Source organism: Amblyomma mixtum, chromosome 9 (assembly GCF_055824585.1).
Source record: "Amblyomma mixtum isolate Tamu chromosome 9, ASM5582458v1, whole genome shotgun sequence".
Classification (NCBI taxonomy): domain Eukaryota; kingdom Metazoa; phylum Arthropoda; class Arachnida; order Ixodida; family Ixodidae; genus Amblyomma; species Amblyomma mixtum.
In genome coordinates, this window is record NC_143020.1 from 85,853,242 (window position 1) to 85,874,528 (window position 21,287).

The following is a 21,287-nucleotide window of genomic DNA, read 5'->3' on the forward strand; positions in this document are numbered from 1 at the left end:
TGCCGCCGTCGACAATGGCTGCCGTTATTTTCAACGACGAAGTTCATTGATAATATATCTTTATGTTGTAGTGGAGTAACCTGGTAGCTTGATGATCTGGCGACAAGCTGCAGGAATGGACGAATCTTCGCCTTCGGAGGCTATGCACATTTGAATATAATATACCGATCAAAACAGAAAACTATGTTAAGGTGGCACTTCCAACCCTATGGATATCACAAAACACTGGCCCACCCGCCACACTCAACTAAGCGAAATCCCCGCGCCAATGTTTGTCGGAAGCCTGTGGTAGGTGGCCCAACGGGTCGTGGCAACCTGCCAGTAGGCTTTAAGGTGAACGAACTATGGAAAACGCTTTGTGGCAAAACACACCATGGACCCGAGTGGGTTTTGAACCCGCGGCGTATCGAACAGATCAGCGTCGCCGGACTCTGCAATACACCACTAAGTCATCGCCGCAGCCGAACATACCGCATGTTTAAGTGCCAGTCTGTAGTCCTGTTTTTCAACCTCCTCATACCTCTTTCGCATTGCCAGGTAGCCAATTGGAACATCATTCTGCTTGTTGTTGTTGTTGCCTTAGTGATATGGAACACACCCACGACAGGAGATAGGCCAGGTTTCAGTGAGGAGAGCCAAAAAAAAAAGAGGGTAATGTGGGGCCAACCTAATGATTTAGCTTTGGGTAAGATTTCGGAATAATTAAAGAGGAAATTTAAAAAACAGACAAGAAAAAGAACAAAAATTTAAAGGCAGACAAGATTAGAGAATTGAATACATGAAAAATTGCTGAAAGATCTTTTTAAATGTGGAAATTTTGGATACCATTCGCAAGAGAATCTGCCCGTAGTAATTATGCAATTTTAGAGGTATTCACAAACTTCATGCAGAAAACAGCCCTATCGCAGCAGAAACTGAAATCGAAATGCAAGGGGTATAACTCGCATTTAACACAACCACACTAAATCGGCTGCAACATTTCGCTGTCTCCCTCGACGCTAAAAAAAACAGCGTTAAAAGTAATCGTAATATCATGAGCACCACTTATACACCTTCAGGACACAAGCTTCTTAAAGCCCACGAGGGGCCGTATATTTTAAATTGTTCATTTTCCGTTGTCCATTTAGCATCAATTCGGTCTGCTTTCAGTGGTCGCTCGGTTATACCGGCTGCTTTCAAGCGTCTATGGCAAGTGACCTAACCACTGGCGGCTGACTACCAGACCTGAATATGTGCTGAAATTGGATGCAATATGCAGCCCTTGGTAAGGTACATCGCGACACTCTGTCGGCACCAGGCGGGCGAACCTAACCACTGGCTTTCATTGGCTGCGATATGCAGTCAATGGTGAGGTCCGGTCCCTAAGCACCCAATGACCTGGTCGCTTGCCACAGGCGCTAGGAAGCCGTGGGTATTTCTGAGTGATCAAAGACAGAGGACCGAACGGGCGCAAAATGGACAACGGAAAATGGACAGCCTAGAGAATGCGGCCCCACAGCTATTTCTTCGAAATTAAACCAACTAGTGGCACGCCGGCGCCACGTTGTTGTTTACTTGAGAGTGCCACGTGCATTCAACGAAGATGTTTACCCACATTCGCAGTAAAAACAAACACAACAGGAACAACGAAAATTAGATGCACACGCAGCCGGGAAAACGCGCCGCTCTGGCTGCGCTTCACACCAGCTCTTCGTCTTTCTGGCGTCTACTCCCGTCACGCACTAACCAAATTGGATATTTTGCATTTCCTTTTCCTATTCTGAGAGCGCTCCAAGGTTGTGTCTTTTCGCAGTCGATCACTTACCGTTCAAACCTACTACAGTTCACGCGTTTCAGACAGCCGAACAAAAGACTCTTATACAGAGCTGCAACGCTAATCTTCACAAAAGCGCTAAAAAAAGCGGGCCCAGGTCGAAAGAACATCTTCAACGGGTACTCAAAACAGTAAAGGCGAAAGGCACGTTAGTCTAGAGACTACAATGCCTGCAGGATGCTTCAAGGAGTGCGCATGTGAGTGGACGAGGTGGTGACCCCCAGACAATGGCCGGCTACTACTGTATCTCAATGACGTTGGTCCTGTACATGCTATTCGCATGCATTACATGCGCATGACTCCACAGCTGGACTACGCGAGAAGACATCCATACGGAACTTCATATGGGCTTTCGATTTGGCCATCACTTTGGTAACAGCCCTTTTATGGACACGCAGGGCTGGCAGAGAAGCGAAAAAGAGCTTACGCTTCCTGCTAGCCTTCCTAGACAATTATCAGGCAGACGGCTCCATTTTCTCACGACAGTCTCTGTACAGTATCGAAGAATCTCCGATTATCGACAGAATAGCTGCGACTCCTCCCAAAATTGCCAAGGGAGGACCTGGTGGTCATAGAATGAATGACGATAGCTCGGAACCAATGCAGGGGGAGCAGAGGCTTAGATCTGAACATCTGTTCAGAAGAAGAAATCAAGCTGGGCCTGGTTTACAGCCCACGAAAGTTGGGAATTTTGGCAGGTCTTTACCCTGGCAAAGCCACTACGGAGCGACCTCTGAAACGTCAAGGAAGCACGGTTGAGTGGGCGCACTCAGATGCACATATTTCGCCGTCGTGCTCACGTCGGGCAGGGCAATAGATGCACCTTAGTGCATCTATTGCCACCGCTTCCGACCATGGATGGCACGATGGATGATGACGATGGGCTAACGACGGTAGTCGGATTGGGCCGGAGCGCATGTGTCACGATGCTGCAATGTCAACAAGACGGTTGGAGACAACAACACCGCACCTCGAAATCTGCTGGTGGGACCGGCTGGCAGCTTGAACGCCATTCAAGACTGAGCAGACAAGAACAAAGCGTCCACATAGTATGGTGAACCTTTCTTATTTGGCCTGATCCAGATATGTTGGAATCGAACGAAGTGCAACGCTTAGGGCACATAAGCATCATCATAATCATAATGAAAGCAAAGCAAAGCCAACACTGCAAAGGCAGTGAAAACGGCCAAGACACAGGAGTCAAGACACTCAGGTAGTGAATCTGACAACCAGTGGATCAAATAAGATCTACAACTGAGGATGGCATGTATGTAATACAAGCACCTCATTTCCTTACCTCTGTGTGCCGAAGTATGATATATTAAATCACAAGAATCCCGCTTTCCCCGAAAAATGACTTCAGTGCTATTATTGCTTGTTTTTACGGCGCACGCAAGGGCCATGGACAGGACGAATTTTAAGACTGTAAACTTTTTTCAAAACTTGTACTATATGTTATTAAAATTTTATGCGTTATACATGCTGCTTCGATGCAGGACATACGGTCTATAAACTGGTTAAGCTGCCCATCGGCAGCCTTTTTCAAGAAAACCTCCATCTTTATTGTTAGTAGGGAAATGAAATGTTTTGATTGACCAAAGGCTTTCGAATCCTTCTTCAGTCGTCTCCTGTAGTTGTCTTCTTCCAGGCATTTCAATAAAAGGTTACAACCTCATCATCATGCTCACACGCACTGTGGGCCATTTCTACTTGAAAAGTGTTTTGTGCGAATGTATTAAATCCGCGAACGGCGATTGAGCCTCCAGACTTTTATTGACAGAGGCTAGTTCGCTCATACGAACATGCGTGTGCTTTAAATGAAAGCGCATTTCACATCGCGAGAACAAAAAAATTCAGGGGGCACTTTGGCTCTCTAAAGTGCTGGAAGGTGAAACTTTCCTTGCGCACTGGTTTGCTTTATTTGTTTATTTTTGTATTTTTGTTGTTTTTTAATTATTTTTATTTTGTCTAATATTTTATACCTTTATTTTTTTAATTTGTAATGCTTTTTTTTCATTTTCCCGTCAGGGAAGGGGGGAAGATGGGAGTGAACGAAGACACCGTATTCACGTCCGCTATCATTTACCAGCAACCCTGATGACATAGCACTGTGTTCGGTTGACAATTGAAGCCGGATAATGTTTTCATTTTTTTTATTCCAGGTTAAACAATGTCTCTTTCCACGTAGCTCTCTTCGAAATGCAATTTCTTCAGCATAGGTGCTTTTCAGGCACTCTTCTGTTTATTACCAGCACTATGCACAAACTTAAGAGCACTTAAAAAACATTCGTTTCGATTGTGGTTCGGTCTTTAAGGTGCAGCCATTGGACACCATGAGACTATTAGAGTTCAACGTAATGAAGGAAATATTGGTTGCTAAACAGAACAGCAGAACGATAATAAAATTATTTAGATACCTTTAAATTTAAATCACTGGTGGCAAAGGACCTAAGTTTATTTTTTTTTCTGCTCTCACAGATCTCTCCTGTGTTATGAGAACAGTCGGAAAAGAGGAACGTGTATTACATCATGGCAAGCTGAAGGCATCCTAAAACATTTCATAGACTTGGCGCTAAGACTTCCGAAATATTTCATTCTGTAATATCTGCCGGACGAACGGTATTCGTTCAATAGAACCTCACCTATGGTCACATTTTACTTATCTATATTTATGATTCCCCCCTCCCCAAATGATCTTCATGACGGAAAAGCAGCGTTGAGGATCCCAACAAAATATAAATTCTTTAGCCTACCCTTCATTTTGTAGGGATGATTCATCACGACTGGAGTATAGGATGTCGCCAACAACGAACAATAACCATGATATGCCCCGGTTTATGCACCTGTTGCATTAACTTCAGCACATGCTTTAGCCTGAGCATTGTATTTAAGCTAGAAGTCAGTCAGGAACCTCGCCTTGTTAGTAATGACTCTCCTCCGGCTACGGTTTCCACAAACAATTCATCAAATCCAGGTAAGGACGGGACAGCCTCAAATGGCATTGCGTTTTATTAACTTGCGCCTATGACGCCTTCCGATGAGTCGACGATTTATTAAGGAAATTATCCACCGTAAATTACCTACTGATTTTCAATAGATAGACGCACCATTTAGTAGAGATTGACAACAGTGTATTGTACATAGATGAATGCGAAGAAGCCTCAGAAAATGCAGAATTTATTGACGTGCCACTCTGATTTTCACATTGGTCATTCATTGTAAACACTGTTTCCGATAGAGCCATGCACTTACAAGCCTGATGAAAGGCTGCACATTATATTCACCGGTCGTTACGATTTCCCCTGGAGATTAATTATGACGACCGTCTGGGATGTAGGAAAACGAATAGGAGCCTAAAGAAATGTCATGGTTCACCGACGTGCCTCCGCGATTTCCACACAGTAGTTATCACGAGTGCATCGGTATCTGGGCGGTGTTGAAAGAGACTCATGAAATGCGACATTTATTTTCCCTTCCGCACATATTGCTACACATATTTAATAACCGTCAGTGTGACAGAGATAGTAGGCGTATACATGCCCCACCAATGACTACATTTTATTCACCTGTCGACACGCCCTCGAAACCTCGGCCGTCATAAGGAGCGTATCGGATGTAGGCACGCTCTCATGAGGTCAAACCATTGCGTTTCAGCGAAGTACGCGATAAACGCCAACCTTTCGCGGTTGTGCTGCAATCGCCCAACACACCCGACTGTGACGCCAAGCTCTCAAGCTGTGACGCAGAGAACGTCGCTCAAGGCGACAAGTTGCTGCATGAATGCACCGATAAGAAGATACTGCAGGGTCTGTCAGTGCCACTGTTCTCTGAATCAGTGCAACACGTTCGTAAAAAGCCGCGAAAAGGTTAGGAGAGAATATTACATTATCAATAAACAGCTAAGCGTAAGCGCGAAGGAGAATTCATTAAAAACACAGTGACTAATAACACTGCTCTCTTAATTCATGTTCCTACCACGATTTACATCTTACAAAGGAATGTGATGTTTTTAGTTTTTTAAGGCTCCCAAACTTTAATGCTTTCTTATTTGAAACGGTTTTACTCAAACATTTTTTGGAACGTTCGTATAAAGTTGAGTATGTTCCGAGTAGATCTCTGACCAAAAGAGAGATATAGTATTCCCCGCTGCTCCACTCGCTATGGTAAAAACTCGTGCATTCTATGTTTCTTCGTCACTAAATGTGTTGCCGTCAAGCGGATTTTCTGTGAGTACAAATTATAAACTAAAACAACTATTGCGTTCATCTGTTTTCATCTGACCTTTAACTTCGTTTTTTGGTTTAATTTATCGCCTGTTTTGTCTCGTCGTTCCTTTCGTGGTCATATTCCTGGACCTCCATCTCCTACATTGCCTGATATACATTTGTTGTTGATGTAGTTTAGTGTAGTCAGCGTTTTTTCCACTTAACTGCGAAGTGTGATGTGTTTCAACCTTTTTTTGCTGTTCCTATTTTTCTGTTGCTTTCTGCTAATCTTAGTTTGTAAAGCGCCGCACGCGACTTGCCGCTACCTGCCAGGCGCTGCCATACAAGCCCAATGAGGCTTCGGCAGGCCTGAATCTGTAAAATGTCTTTGCAGTGCAGAATAAACTGATTGATTGATTGATTGATTGATTGATTGATTGATTGATTGATTGATTGATTGATTGATTGATTGATTGATTGATTGATTGATTGATTGATTGATTGATTGATTGATTGGTTGGTTGGTTGGTTGGTTGATTGATTGATTGATTGATTGATTGATTGATTGATTGATTGATTGATTGATTGATTGATTGATTGATTGATTGATTGATTGATTGATTGATTGATTGATTGATTGATTGATTGGATCGATCGATCGATCGATCGATTGTGCCACTAACATTTTGCGAGTAATATCAGAAACGACACGTGAAACAAAAGGAAGAGCAATGCATATATTAAAAATGAGCTGTTGGTGTGCACCAAGGGGGAGCGATTGTTTAGGTTATGTTCTTTGAGTTCAAAAAAAATAACCGACGTGTCACCTACAATCACGACAGATGAGGTACTGCTAAAAATCCGCCAGAGTTAAGAAAACTGGATCAATTTGGCGCACCAATGACCGGATTATAGCTCATTTCTGCAGGCACACATTGAGGTCGGTTGGTAGAGAGAGAGGACAACTTTATTATCCAAGGCGGGGTTCAATCTTTCCTCGTAACCTGACCCTCCACTCTCTTCACACTTTGCTTGCCTACTCACGCCGCAAACGTAATCAATAAAACTGAGACCTATCCGCTATTTAGTGCCATGTCTCGCAAAGCAAACACATTCCTTCTGCCCTCTGCCAGTCGCATAACATCAGAAGACGGACGCATGCTTGTGAACACCTGCTTCAAGTTTTTCAGCGTTTTATTGAAACAAGGATTAATGTTACTGCAGTAGGGGGAGAGGGAAGTTCATTAAAGCATTTTATATCCTTGTAGTGAAAGACATAAACTCCACTGATATACTATCGGTACAACTGTATAAGTACTATATATGTATGTATATAACGGCCACAAATATATATGTACAAACCTAAACTCGCGCAGCGTCTCTTCTTGTGCGCCGTTGTTTGCGCTGCTATATTTACACCGTATTTACTCGCATAATGCTCGCACTCGCGTAATGCTCGCACCCCCCACATTGGCTATCAGAAATTGGGAAAAATTTTTTCCCCGCATAATCATCGCACCCCCAAAATTACTGCCGCGAGCCGTCTGCTTCTCGTAGCGGTCGCCATCTATTGACCGCGGCTACAACTACCGTATTCACTCGATTCTAAGCGCCCCCTTTTTTTGACGATCGCGATGCCCAAAGTGAGAGGGGGTGCTTAGATTCGAAAAATCTAAACTGACCCCCCCAACCCGGGCCCCTTTGGCCAAGCAGAAGTATTAGCTTGGCCATTGTGGTTCCTTGCTGCCCTTACTGCCACAGAGTTCCCACAGATAATGTGTGTTGTAATTTAACGTTTTTTTTTTTTTGGCGTGAATTCTGCATTCCTCACTACCGTCATTTGCTCCTCGTGCCCAGACCCTCCCCATTGACGCTGCATTCCCACACGTCAGGCAGCTGTGCTGGCGCAGCTTACAAATTTTCAGGACATGCCTGAAGCCTTGAACCAAAAAAAAAATTGAATACATCGTAGTTTTCGCTATCCCACATTCCAACACTATAGCAGTCCTTCTACATGCACACCAAAAGCCTGCAAAAAACTTATTTAGACCTGAACGACTAATAATTTTAATTCCTAAAATTTTGATAATTAGCGTTTGACTAATAAATGACTATGAAGTCGTGATTCGTAAAGCCTGCGTTTTCGTGACAAAATAAAACCATGAGATTTTCCTGACATCTTCTCACATAGTAATAAGGAAGTGACTCTGGTCTGGACGCATGCAGTTTTCTGGGAGAAAGCAGCTTCTAAAACCATTCGTACGCTCACCCAACCACAATTAAGCATGAAGCCACCACGATGGCTGCGTGCTTATGGAGCTCGGCTGCTGACACAAAAGGCGCGGGTTGGATCCCGGCCATGGCGACCGCATTTCTACGGAGGCGAAATGCCCGTGTATTGTGCTATGTCAGTACATGTTAAAGAACTCCAGGTGCTCGAAATTATGCGGAACCCTCCCCTACGGCGTCCTCCATATCCTGAGTCCCTTTGGGACGTTAAGCCCCGTAAAAAATAAACCACAACTCTGCACAGAACTAAGTATGATTGGTGGTTTTTAAAATGTAGACGGTCGCTGAACATTAATCGCACTGATATTTTATTGCATCATGTCCGTTCAACCAGGAAACTTTCGAAATCTTTAGGGTGGTCTCTATTCATTTGCTCTGTAATATATTTTACACTCTAAACAGCAACAATTCAAAGTATTTTCACACGTAAGTACCCAATACTAATGTACAATCTGAAACAGGTAATTGCTACATGCACTTTCGTAATGGGGAGCAATTGCTCATTCACATCCACCCGAATGCAGCGATACGGATGCAAAGGAAAGCTAACAGCTTTCTCAGAAACTTCGTAGTCAAAGAAAAATTTGTCCTGGTCCGGGGTTCGAACCCGGGACCACCGCTTCACCGGAGCAGTCGCTCTACCAACTGAACTAACCGGGACGGCAAGCTTATGGTAGGGCGAGAGTGAATTGATCAATAACTCGAAGTGGGAACAGTGTTCGTCAAATGTTTAGAGGAATTCCCCAAAGTAGAGTAGATTTGTAATAAGGGAGTAATTGCTCACTGACATCCACCCGAGCGCAGCCATACGGCTACAAACGAAAGGTTTCCTTTCCTTTCCTTAGCTTTCCTTTGTCAATGTCAGTTTCCTTCAGATGTCAATGAGCAATTACTACATTATTGCAAATCTACTCCACCTTGGGGGATTCCCCTAAACATTTGACCAACACTCTTCCCACTTCGAGTTATTGATCAATTCGCTTTCGCGCTCTCGCGTATAAGCTTGCCGTCCCGGTCAGCGCAGTCGGTAGAACGACCGCGCCGGTGAAGCGGTGATCCCGGGTTCGAACCCCAGATCAGGATGAATTTTTCTTTAACTACAAAGTTCCAGAGAAAGCTGTATAGCTTTCCTCTGTAGCCGTACGGCTGCGCTCGGGTGGATGTCCATGAGCAATTACTCCCTTATTATGAATCTACTCCACCTTGGCGGATTCTCCTAAACATCAGACCTAAATGCACTTTTGCGCCGGGCCTCGGCAACCCTACAACGTACGCACCTTATCAGTGCGTCTAGCAAGCGCAATACTTGATTTCGCTCTTATCTCGTCCTACTAGTTGCAGAACAGAGTGACGTTTGTTCCATATCGTCACATTCTCGGAGCTCTGATGTATTGAGCTGAAGCGCTGACACGAGTTCGCACTTACGTGTGAAAGAGATAACAGGCAATATAAGCAGCTTGCGAGGTGGTGCGCAGCAAGACCTGGCTGTTCTCACAGCTTAGTGGAGGCAGTAGAGATGATGCCAAATTTTTACATTCTCGGACGTGCGCTCCTTTTCGGGTGTCTTGTTGCTGCAAACAGTAGCCCACCAATTCAAGTAAGTTTGAAGTTTCGACTGTCAGTTAGGGTATGGTATAAAAATACCAATTTTCGTTTTACAATTAATTTATTCATGCCTTGACTGTCGTAGCTACTTTATGATTGTTCTCACATTTTCGATTCCAAGTCCTTCATTATCGCGACTAATTTTTTCTCCTTTTAAGAACACTTGGCCATCGCTTCTGTTGCTCTCAAGACTGAGACCGTGAGTTTCTCTACAAAAATCCCGTTCAATTTTTTCTAAACTGGCTCTGAAGCAAAACTCTAGGAGGCTTTTCAATAAAAGCCATTCAAAACAAAGCGTTATGTGGTACACAATTCAACTCTGTACGTAGTAGTTGTGAAAAAATAGATGTCTAAAAGTCTTGCAAGGTGCTGTAAAATTGCAGACATTTTCTTGAATATAAATGACACCGTTTAACACTGAAGAGTGTTATGTAATGTCTGTATATCAAAAAATCAGGCAGTAGAGCACTTCCGGTTTAAAATGTCTGTGCTCATCCTCCAATATTGTCGTTGTTTTTTTTATACAAGAGCTTTCAATGTGTGCTCTAGCCGATATCGTCATATTTTGGGATTCCTGTAATAGAGAGGCATGAACCTTCTTACCGGATGCCCTCTTCAGCAAGAAGAAAAAGGCTTTCACATTTACTTTATTTAAGCTACTTTTTGTTTATTAGTACAATTTTTTTAAGATTCCTACCGTGCTTTTGTAGGTTGATGTCTTTCCCAGTGTTTGGTTCTACCTAGGCTATACAAAACGAAATGAAACGCGGAAAGTTTACAAAGGAGGTGATTTTAACCTTATACACAAAACTACTTGATTTAAATTCATTGTTATTGACAGTTGAGCGTCATTATATCCCTGGCTTTGTTAATTTTTTGCTGGGAGAGTGTTGCTCCTAGTTGCTGTCTTTCTACTGCGGCGATTACGTTTTGAAAGCAAAGAAAGAAAACCAAATTTGCCAAAGTAAAGGGCGTGCCTTGAACACATAATAAATAAGGAGATATACTAAATTACTGCTGTAAAGATGCTGAGAGTAGATGCACTAAAAATCTCTTAATGGCAATAACTAAGAGGCTATATACGAAAAGCGATATCCTTATGCACTAGAAGTGAGATATTCTAAATTACTAAATGTTAAAAAGTTATGTACTAAAAAAATTTCAAAGGTGATATACTAAGAGACTATATGACATAGGTGTTGTTCTAAGGTAGTGTAAACAGAGATACCGAATGGCATGTACAGGTAAGAGCAAGAGTGGAGAGACCACGGCTCCGGCTCCAAGAGCAGCTACGGGGACTCAGCGAGGCTCTGAAATCTCGCGCCGCGAGCTCTCTGCGAGAGCGCCTCGAGTTACGTCAAACTTCGCCCTCAGTCTCACGAGGATGCTTATAATAATTAAAAAATTTCAAATGCGGCATTCGGCTCCTCTTCTGCTGGCAGTCGCGACGAAGGGTAGCCGACATCGAAAAGTGTCCACGACATAGCGGTGTCGTGCAGCAGCGATGCATGCGTACGGCAATGCGACGTCAAACCACTGCGCTTCGACGGGGTTTAACATCTCAAAGCGACTCGGGCTATTGCGAACGCCGTAGTGGACGGCTCCGGATAATTTAGACCACGTGCGGTTGTTTAGCGTGCTCTGACATCGCACACCAAACGCGTTTCTAGCATTTAGCCTCCATCAAAATAATAATGTTGCAGCGGCCGGGATCAAATCCGCTTCTTTCTAGTCAGTAGCCGTGCACCATAACCAGTCAGCCGCCACGGCTGCTCCAGACTTGTAAGGGCCGATTTGATTTTGAGTTGCACGGATCTTTAGTAATTTCTCCGCCCTGAACAAACAGTGGTTTGTCTTTACCATTAGTTAAGAACTTATATTCATGGCGTTTTCGCTGTCTACGTGTGTAATAGCGTGCTCTAACCGGTGATCTGGAGCAAGCTGTCTTACTGCCCAAACCGTGAAGGGCGTTTCAAATGGCGATTTCGATGGTTCTGATTGGCTACCGCGAGACGTATTTTGTACTCCTTCATTTTCTCTCCTTCCTCGCGACCGTCAGCAGCAGAGTAGCCGAATGGCGCACTAGGAATTATCTCCCATGATAAGCACCCGAGCTAGAACGAGGGCGAAGTTTGTCGTCTCTCGTGGCACTGGCTGTCGCAGCGAACGCGCGTCGCCATACTGCAGTGCCGCGATGCGGTCCCGGAACCGCTCTTGCCGCCTGAGCCGTGGTGTCTCCAGTTTTGCGCACGCCTGCACAGTTGGTCGCAAATTTTAAGGCGAAAGCCTTTACAGGGTCATGACTCACCGGCGTGTGCGTCCGCAGAGGTTGTCTCACCCTAGCTGTCAGTCAAGCTGATGACGTCATCAACAAGGCGCAGTATTCGTAACACAAAATAAATCAATTAAGCATAATTAATTTTAATCAAAGTCAGTAAAAGAAAAAATAACTAATAAAAACTGAAGACGCCATCGACATTGCGTAGTACGTCGTAACACGAAATTAATTGATTAAAATTATATATAAACATAACAGGAAAGCAGATTCAGTCATCAATTATGGCCTAGTATGTCGCAACAGGAAATGTGCGCTTGCACGTGATATCACCTATGACGTCATCGTCACAGTAACAGGGGCAGCAACAGAGGCGGAAGTTGCTTTCGCCTCGTCGCACTTTAGTGAGAGCAAAGTGACCACAGAATTTTTTTTTTTTTGAGGTGCGGGTGTACAGCCCCCAACACACCAACCAAATTACCCGAAATGCCTGCACATGTGATGGGGTGTGCCTATCCCATCTACTGGTAACAACACCTGGCCACCAGACTGCGATATGATGCGTCAAATAAATTCTTTCTGAGCCTATGACTCCAGTAAACTCTTTCTGCCGATGGTGCAACAAAATCCTTTCTTTTCAAACATCAACAGTGCATCATTCACTTTTTGATTAAAATTGACTGGTTGGCATTTTCGCAGGCCTTCAGGAAGCTAACAGCTCTTTTTGCTCGATTTCCTTCAGGGTGGCGCACTACGCAGTAACGCCGTGCAAGATGACGGGCCGCCTGAAACATGTAAGCTATAGGTGTTTGTTTATTTATTTATTTATTTATTTATTTATTTATTTATTTATTTATTTATTTATTTATTTATTTATTTGTTTATTTATTTACTTATTGTGTCCCATAGGCTCCAAGTTTTGGAGCAATATGTGAGGAGGATTACGTAATACGGCCAATAACCCTTTCAGGAGCACTACTTAACTCGCGTTGGAATGCTTAATGATTGTCGCACTGATCCCTAAAATAACAATGAAATCGTTACACAGCCGTTTTTTACGCTTAGTAATAAGAATAGAAATGGCTGTTATTTCTCCTCTATACGATAGTGGATGAAAGATGTTAGCGATGTGTTCCGGAATCGTGTGTGTGTGTGATTGCCTGCACCAAAATGTATTCATTAAAAGCACATGCCCGACCACAACGACATCTGCAGCTCAGAACATTGTTGAAGCGGTGTGACTTGAGGTAACGTTAAGCAGAGTTTAATAGTTGCCACTGTAGACTATCTTTTCAAATCGACAGATTAGTATGATTAAAATCCGTGATTGCAAAGCAGGAAGTGGCTGCCACGATTCAATATTTGTTACACTAAAATGACCACCGTACTTTCTTGTTCTGAAAAGGGTGGTGAAATTTTTAATAAATTAAAGGAGTTGAGTTTGTAAGACAACGGAGGTGGCCAAAGGGGTGATGCATACTCAAGTTATGAAAGGACAAATGATTAGTAGGCTCGCTTTCGAGCACTGGTGGCAGTTTCATGGACATTACGTTTTAGGCGCCGTCATAAGTGTTGTGGTGTTGCTTTTAATTTTTGTACTTGAGAAGACCAAGAAAAATTACTGGGATAATGAAAGCCGAGATATTTTTGTCAACAAAGGTCGACGGCTTCAATTTTGTTAGGTAAATAATTAAGGACAAAGTCTTACTCTTGTTTCTGCCTAAGGATAACAGTGCTCAGTTAGTTTTTCGATTGGACTTCCTTTTTAGACAGCCTCTAGTCGTCATGCTTGCAAGCAGACAAAGACTTTCGTTTTGCGCATTCTTCAAGTTCGACTAGTCACCGAAAAAAATTGCACCGCAGTGCTTACATGGTCTTCGGATTACAGTTCTGGTTGCATTCGGCCTAATAAATATCACTCTGCCCATTAATTTCCTCCAAGACAAAAATATCTTGCGCAGCCGCAGCTTAACTCAGCACGCTGTCTGCAACATGATGTGGAGGTAATAAAAAATATTTCACGCGATAACAACACGGCCGCAGTAACAATATGGCGGTTAAGGATTTCAATGGCAAACACGAGGTTTATAAAAGACGGTGTTGCGATTGCTGCGCTTTCTGTTTCTGCAGCACAGTGTTATTTGTGAATAACTTAAACATAAAGCATTAAAAGCGTGTAATATTAGACCTCCTAGTACTTTTCCAAATTATGAGAACCAGCACGTTCGTCGACCTATATAATTATGGCTTGAATCATTTCTAAATGTTACTGTTTCTTCGCATGAATATATGAATCCTTAATTACCAAGTTTAGAATAGAAATCATCTCTTTATTGCTTTTCTTGAATGTCCTTTCTCCTCTTCGATAGAGCATAATTTCTCAGCAGCTATTAACACGCACGCGAAGTGAGCATTTTTTGCATTACCAGTTAATTTGATGAATAATTGGTTCACTGATCCATTTTTTCACCAGGGTTTCGAGTCACAGGCCTCACCGTCGTATCTGTGTATGGCACCCGAGCCGAGGTCCAATGGGTCAAGTCTACGGGACCTGTCGTTGGCTACGAGCTGCGCGTATGCACAAAGTGGATGCCCCGAGAATGTCATAATAGTGACATTACCAAAGCGGGTCAAAAGCTGCAAAACCTCAAGCCCAACACCACGTACCAAGTGAGGGTCAGGCCCTTCGATGACACCAAGCCGGAGAGATACTACGGAGAACAAGTGGTGGTGGAATTTACTACCCTTCCATGTAAGCCCATTTACATTTTATTCTGGGTGTTCTGGCTGCATACTGGACGCATTTCGTTGCCAAAATCAACTCAGTGCGCCTTCTATCTAGGTTGTATTTATCTCTTTAGTGGTGTAGATGTGTAAACAAAGAAAAAGACAGTGTGCTGTTCTCTTCTAAGGGGCAGTCATGTCGGTTCTTTCAGAAAACAAGACATATCTTGTGTCGATAAGAAATTTGGCCAGTTATCTACACCCAGGATGCACGTGACATAACTGTTTTTTTTTTCAAACGAGTATGTATTAAAATGATCTAAAGGGCCATAAGTTACTCTGTAAACCTCTGCTCACCCCTTAACGAGGTCCTCATTGTCGTATTGTTGTACAAGCTGAATTGCTATAAATATTCACACATTCATGAAACAAGTCTAGATCTCAAAACTCCTTTTTTAAACAATGAGTTCTTTCCATTGAAAAGTGTTTGTACTTAACAGGCAACATACCAATTCTAAAATTTCTAAAAATAAAACATGTTTTTATAATTAAAATCCTTCAATTGCTCTAAAGCCAAACACTTCCTTTAAAAGTGAAGACTCGTGTTATTTAAAGTAATACTAATTCTCGAATACAAACACATGCCACAACGGCCTCTATAATAAAAAGCCTCAGTCAATAAGAATGCAAGCGAAATTCATACACAAAAGCCTACCATCCATTGATTCCGTCCGCGATAAAGATCCGAGTTTTTTTGAGGTTTCAAAGCTGCCACCCACCAGTCGGTTTTCAATTTATTACATGTTTTTCAAGATTCCGTTTCTCTACATCGCAACCTTCTGGCTTCTCTCCAACTTTCAGTTCCCATCGTCCATGATCTGAAAGCGACGGCACGTGGTTCAAGGTCCATTCAGGTCGAATGGACAGCGCCTCAGGAAAAAGTTCATGGATACACAGTTCATGGATATTCACAGGACGGCGGTTCCGTTGAAATCGGCACAAACGACACCTCCACCATCTTAACCAACCTGAGCCCCCAAGAAACGTACACCATAGAGGTGAAGGTGCTCAAGAATGAGGGCGGCAAACTATCCAGCGGTGTACCCGTCATAGTGTCGGCTACAACTACTGCACTCAGTAAGGAAGCCAATTTCTTGTTTCCGTTTTGCAGCCGCTGATTCTTCGGTGCGCATCTCCATGCTTTACTAGAGCAAAAATAACTTCGACGACCCTTAACCTACCCTCAAGAGCACAATGCGATACGATTAGCGATCCCTACGGCGCAACTATTCCTTCTCTTTCATAGTGAGTAGTATTCATACGATTACTGGCACACTGGTGCAGGCGTTAAGCGATGCACCACAGCCCAGGCAGGTGGCAGTTGTAAACACTGATGAGGATTGTGAGACCCAGCTTGCTTGTCCCAAGACACGTAAGGCTCATTTTTAAAAAGTATGTTCCTTGGGAGTGAGCATTCCCAGTGCTACGGTGGGCAGGTAGCAATTGCATTGAGTTCGAATTAATTTCATTACCATCTGTCATTGTAGGCAGGTTGCACACAACACAGTTGGCAGGTTGTTACTTGCACAAAGTTGCAGACGGGCCACCACACGGACGTACGCTGACTTTTATCGTGAATGGGACCTCTAGTTCCACGCCATTATTGATTATCAATGACGTAGACTTCGCTTCATAATGATTCAAAACATTGACTGAATTCTCGACTAGTATTATCCACAGGCTGAAATTTCTCTAAGCTAATGCCTTCCCTAAAAAGGCAGAACACAATCTTTGTCATAACGCGCCAAAGCAAAGAGGATTTTATGCCCTTCTGTGGTAAGAATTTAATCTTGAAAAACGTCAAATTCGAGAGAACAGCGCCCGTAGCGATGGCACCCCATAGCCTACAGCATATACCTAAGTACAGTTATACAATCGACTATTTTGTGCTGCCATCAAAGGAATCTAATAATGAAGCCTGCATTACTACCATTTATAATCTGAACCGAAAGTTCTAAAACTCCAGGCGGTTTACAGGTAGCTTGTTTTGAAACAAACTTCTCACGTATCTTAAATTGTAAAGATCACTCAAAAAAAGTTTTCACTTATTTCAGGAGCGCCCACAAACGTACTACTGCAGGCCACGTGCGACCACTTCATTCTCGCCTCGTGGGACTATGCCGGAGATCTTCCCACAGGGTTTGAATTGAAGTTGTGCGATGAAGACCAGCTAAGCTGTGTCCAGAGAACGGCTTCACCGGAACAGCGGAACTTCGACTTCAAGGTTGCCCCACGGGAAACCACGTTCACTTTCATCGTCCAGACGTCTGTGCACGGCGGGCACCTGAGTGAAGCGGTTGTGGAGAATATCAGGTCTCTCAACCGAGGCAAGTGCCACAATATGACATCTATATCTGTATGTACTTCGTAGCTGCAGCACAAAATCTGGAAGCAACTGTAGCAATTCGCACAAAGAAGCTTAACTTCATAGCTATGCAAAATTAACAATAGCGACTCTGTACAGATGTCTTCGGCTTACTGCAAGTTCATTAAATAATTTTTCTGACAGAGCGCTGCCATTGAGAAAAGAGGCATATCTGTGTTATGCACGTGGAATGTCTGACTGAAGTGATGATCTTAAACATGCACAACTAATATTAGTATGTTTGTCACTTTCTCTTCGGGCTAAAGAAGCATTACATCTTACATTTTGAAAACTTGTTACCGACGCTGTGAATATATTCCAAGGCTTAATGCTAGCCTCACTCAGACTGTCAGATACGTTTTGTCGCTATATGAAAGTTTTCCATCATGACAGCTGCATAAAAAGCGTAATCAGTTTTGTTTTTGTGGGTATGACAGCCTCCATCATATTCATCATAGTCTAATCTAATGAACTAGGGCGGCTTTGCTGAAAACTCTTCCACGGCACAGCGGGCTAGTTTAAACAATGCCCGCAGAGTAACGGCAAAATATTGTGACCTAACTAATCTGTTCGATGCTCCGTAGCCTGCGTGGCGTTCCCTTGAACCCTCTCCCTTTTTCCTTCGCTGCTGCTTCCATACTCCTCCAAAAGATTGAAAATTATCGACTGTGCTGGCTTATTGTTAATTATACTTTAGAATATTATAACCTTTTTTCAATATTATGGCAAAGCGTTCTCGTCACACTAACACAGTATAACAACGTTTAACATAAGTTTGCCTGAACATGTACATTACATTTATTTAATACTCATATTCCAAACCCTAGTCCATATCCTGCGCGAAAGGCCACAGTCACCCATATTGTCTTCGTTTAAACTAAGGCTTTTGTTTTTATATCTCCCGACCTTTACGCCCCAGTACAAGGTGGCAGACCTTACCTTTTTGAACCTTCGGCACCTAAATTTACTTCATTTCTCTCTTTCTAACTGAAAACGTTTATTACTTTTTCGTCTCGATCGCTTAACTGGACAACTAAATGCTTAACTAGCATCCGGTACAAGGTATGTTCTTGCTTTACCAGGATTAACTCTAGCTGCATGGCTGTGCTTCTATCAATATCAGTTTCCCCTTGCCAATGACTTTCCGGAGGCAGAAGCCATGTGGCATTAGTCAAGCATTTCTCTTGTCTTGGACCCAATGCATGCATTTACCGCTTTTGATACCCCCGTTTCTCTGAAGAGGCCGAAAGAATCAATGAAGTACCTGACCGCAATACCGGATTGCGATTCACGGCAGCTGTGTTGAGCGATGCTTGTCAGGCTCGCGGCATTGTCGCGTATCGTTCGAAAGTTTGGTTTCCGACCGAGCTGCTGACAAGGCATGTTCTGCGGAAGTTTTTACAGTATGAGTGTCGGTTTAGGTACGAATAATCGCGGGTAGATGCAGCGTGAACTGTTCTATATTTTAGTGAATAAATGTTTAGTGTGACATAGATGTTTGGAAGTCGCTCTGCATAATATCTGTCGGAACGTGACTGCTCCAGATACATGTCGCAAGACCAATTTGCCACTGTTGAGTAGTACGGCACTGAGTCGTAAATCGTTTGCTCACCGGACATAGAAGGAACCGTTGTCACGCGGTCGCAGCATCCCTTGCATTAAGCGCTAGGTTTAGTGCACGCCGAAAGCACCAACACACTGATGAATTTTCCTTGCATGTATCACCTAGAAAAACATGGATTTTCTCATAATTCTTCCTCTCGACCCATTGACAGGCATCAGCCCTTTCTGACATGTTTTAAGTGTGTGTTTTTTTGCACTTTACAGTACCCAAGATCGAAGACTTCAGTGTGCGTCCCGTCACCAACAAGAGTCTTGAGGTGTCGTGGAAGGCTATTCAAGAAGGAAAAATTGGCATCGAAGTGTGCCTCGCCACTACCCCTAAAAGCCAGTGCACTAAACACATAGCCAATGGTGCCGACTCCAAATATTGGATCCGTGGTCTCGAAGAAGGGGCCCAATATACCGTATCAGCGAGCTTCAAGCACACAGCGGAAGGTCCAGTGTGCCTCTTCAAGGAGGCCTCGCAAAATGTCACGATCCCGGCAGAAGGTAATGCGGCTCGAACAAGTTTTCGGGAAGTGTCGATCGCTCACGCAGCATTGCGAGAACATAACAGCTGGCCTGTTCTTTCATCATTTTGATGAATTAAGGCTGCGACGCAACCTGCGGCTGTGGGTCAGTGGTTAAGGCGCTCGTCTGCCGAGCCGGAGTACTCGGGTTCGAACCCGACCGCGGCGGCCGCGTTTCGATGGAGGCGGAACGTAAAAGGCACCCGTGTGCTGTGCGATGTCAGTGCGCGTTAAAGATCCCCAGGTGGTCATAATTATTCCGGAGACCTCCACTGCGGCACCTCTTTCTTTCTTTCTTGTTTCGCTCCAACCTTACAGTCTTCTCTTACGGCGCGGTTCAGGTGTCCTCCGAGACATGCGAGACAGATACTGCGCCATTTCCTTTCCTCAAAAAAAAAAACAATTTAGGCTGCGACGCGCATAAATAAATATAATAATAATGTCGTAAGCATTTCGAAAGAAAGGTTTTTAATTACGTCCTATGAGCATATTGATGACAATAAACAACAATTAAGTCTTAAAGGTGCATTAACGAAAATTACATCAACAGTGTGACCAGTTCCTTAGAGCTAGTGCGTATAGTTTTGAAGCATGGAAACTCAAATTCACTATCATATCATTACCCAACATTAAAAGTGCTGTAGTTTGAATTTTTAAATTACAATATTTTTAGGCAGCCAGAATGTGGCGTAATACTTCAGGGGTTTTCTACACTCAAAAACAGCTCCGCCACTCTAAGCAGAGCTCTCGAAATTATGCTAAAGCTGCCTGCATTGCTTTAATCACTTTTTGCAAAAAGAAGCAGTTTTTTTTTCTTCAATATTTACTTGGGAAATGCTTTGGCAATCTTTTCTACTGATGTACCAGTAATGCCGAAATAAGTGTTTTGGACAGAGGTGTACAACAGAGCACCAAAACGAGTGAAAGTCTATGGTGCCTGCTCATTGCAGGCCCTCAGAGTAATGCTTTAACTGCTTGCAAACGCTTTCTTTTTGTTACAGCCCCAGGGCGCAACTCAGCATCATTATCTGGCCTAATGGGATTTCTTTTGGTCATGTCGTTGCTCTTCCATCTTATAAGATGAAGAACACCATCCCAGAAACAAGCTCCGACCAATGCAACGTCTGCGCCTTACCTGGAGGAAGCAGTGAATCTAACAGGGCGTAGTTTTCTTATTTATAACGATCAAATAAATCATCTCCGGTTTACAAGAGACTAATATCTTCTGGAAGGATATTTATTTATTTCTACTCTTCAACGCGGGATCGAAAAGATCAAATCTTCAGTGACAATCTTCAGTGTTTTGGTGCGCCTGTGCTTTTTAGTTTCTCTCAGCAAAAACGTGTTACCGGCCAACACTTGCCTACGGCGCCCTAGTTGTCCTGCCCAGAAGAAATAGAGTGAAATTCTAAAGCAGGTACAGCTTTCACTGACAAAACTAGAACTCTAGCTCTGCCATATGGATATGCGGACAGCGCATGTACAGAATCGTCCACTCTCCGCACGAACACGGCATCAATAGAAAACAAGAAGTTCCTATTCTACGCCTACCCAGGTCATTGCCCCCAAGAAACTGCTGCTGTTAAACGACCAAGTAACCTTCGTTTCATCGTCATTCATCATTCGTCATGTTGTCACTTAGGAAAAACCAACTGAAGTTGCCTGGAATCCCGCTGCATCTGGAGGAAGAAAAATCAAGCTTTACTACTCTCTCTAGAGACGACTGCATCGTGCGCATGCTCTTTTCACCGTAAGGAAAACAAATGCGTACAGAGCGTTGGTCACACGAATGGCACAGTTGGTACATCCTTACTCACGC

At 43.4% G+C, this 21,287-nt stretch overlaps 1 protein-coding gene across 1 annotated transcript; it reads left to right on the forward strand.

The window, feature by feature from the left end:
* The first annotated feature begins 9,716 nt into the window (after positions 1-9,716).
* On the forward strand, positions 9,717-20,687 carry LOC149329972 (fibronectin-like). Its single transcript, XM_089559335.1, has 8 exons — positions 9,717-9,939; positions 12,494-12,602; positions 12,930-12,981; positions 14,661-14,939; positions 15,773-16,048; positions 17,026-17,298; positions 19,164-19,448; positions 20,470-20,687. The coding sequence occupies exons 1-8, from the start codon at positions 9,824-9,826 to the stop codon at positions 20,550-20,552; spliced, it is 1,473 nt and encodes a 490-aa protein (XP_089415461.1). The 5' UTR covers positions 9,717-9,823; the 3' UTR covers positions 20,553-20,687.
* Positions 20,688-21,287: the final 600 nt, after the last annotated feature.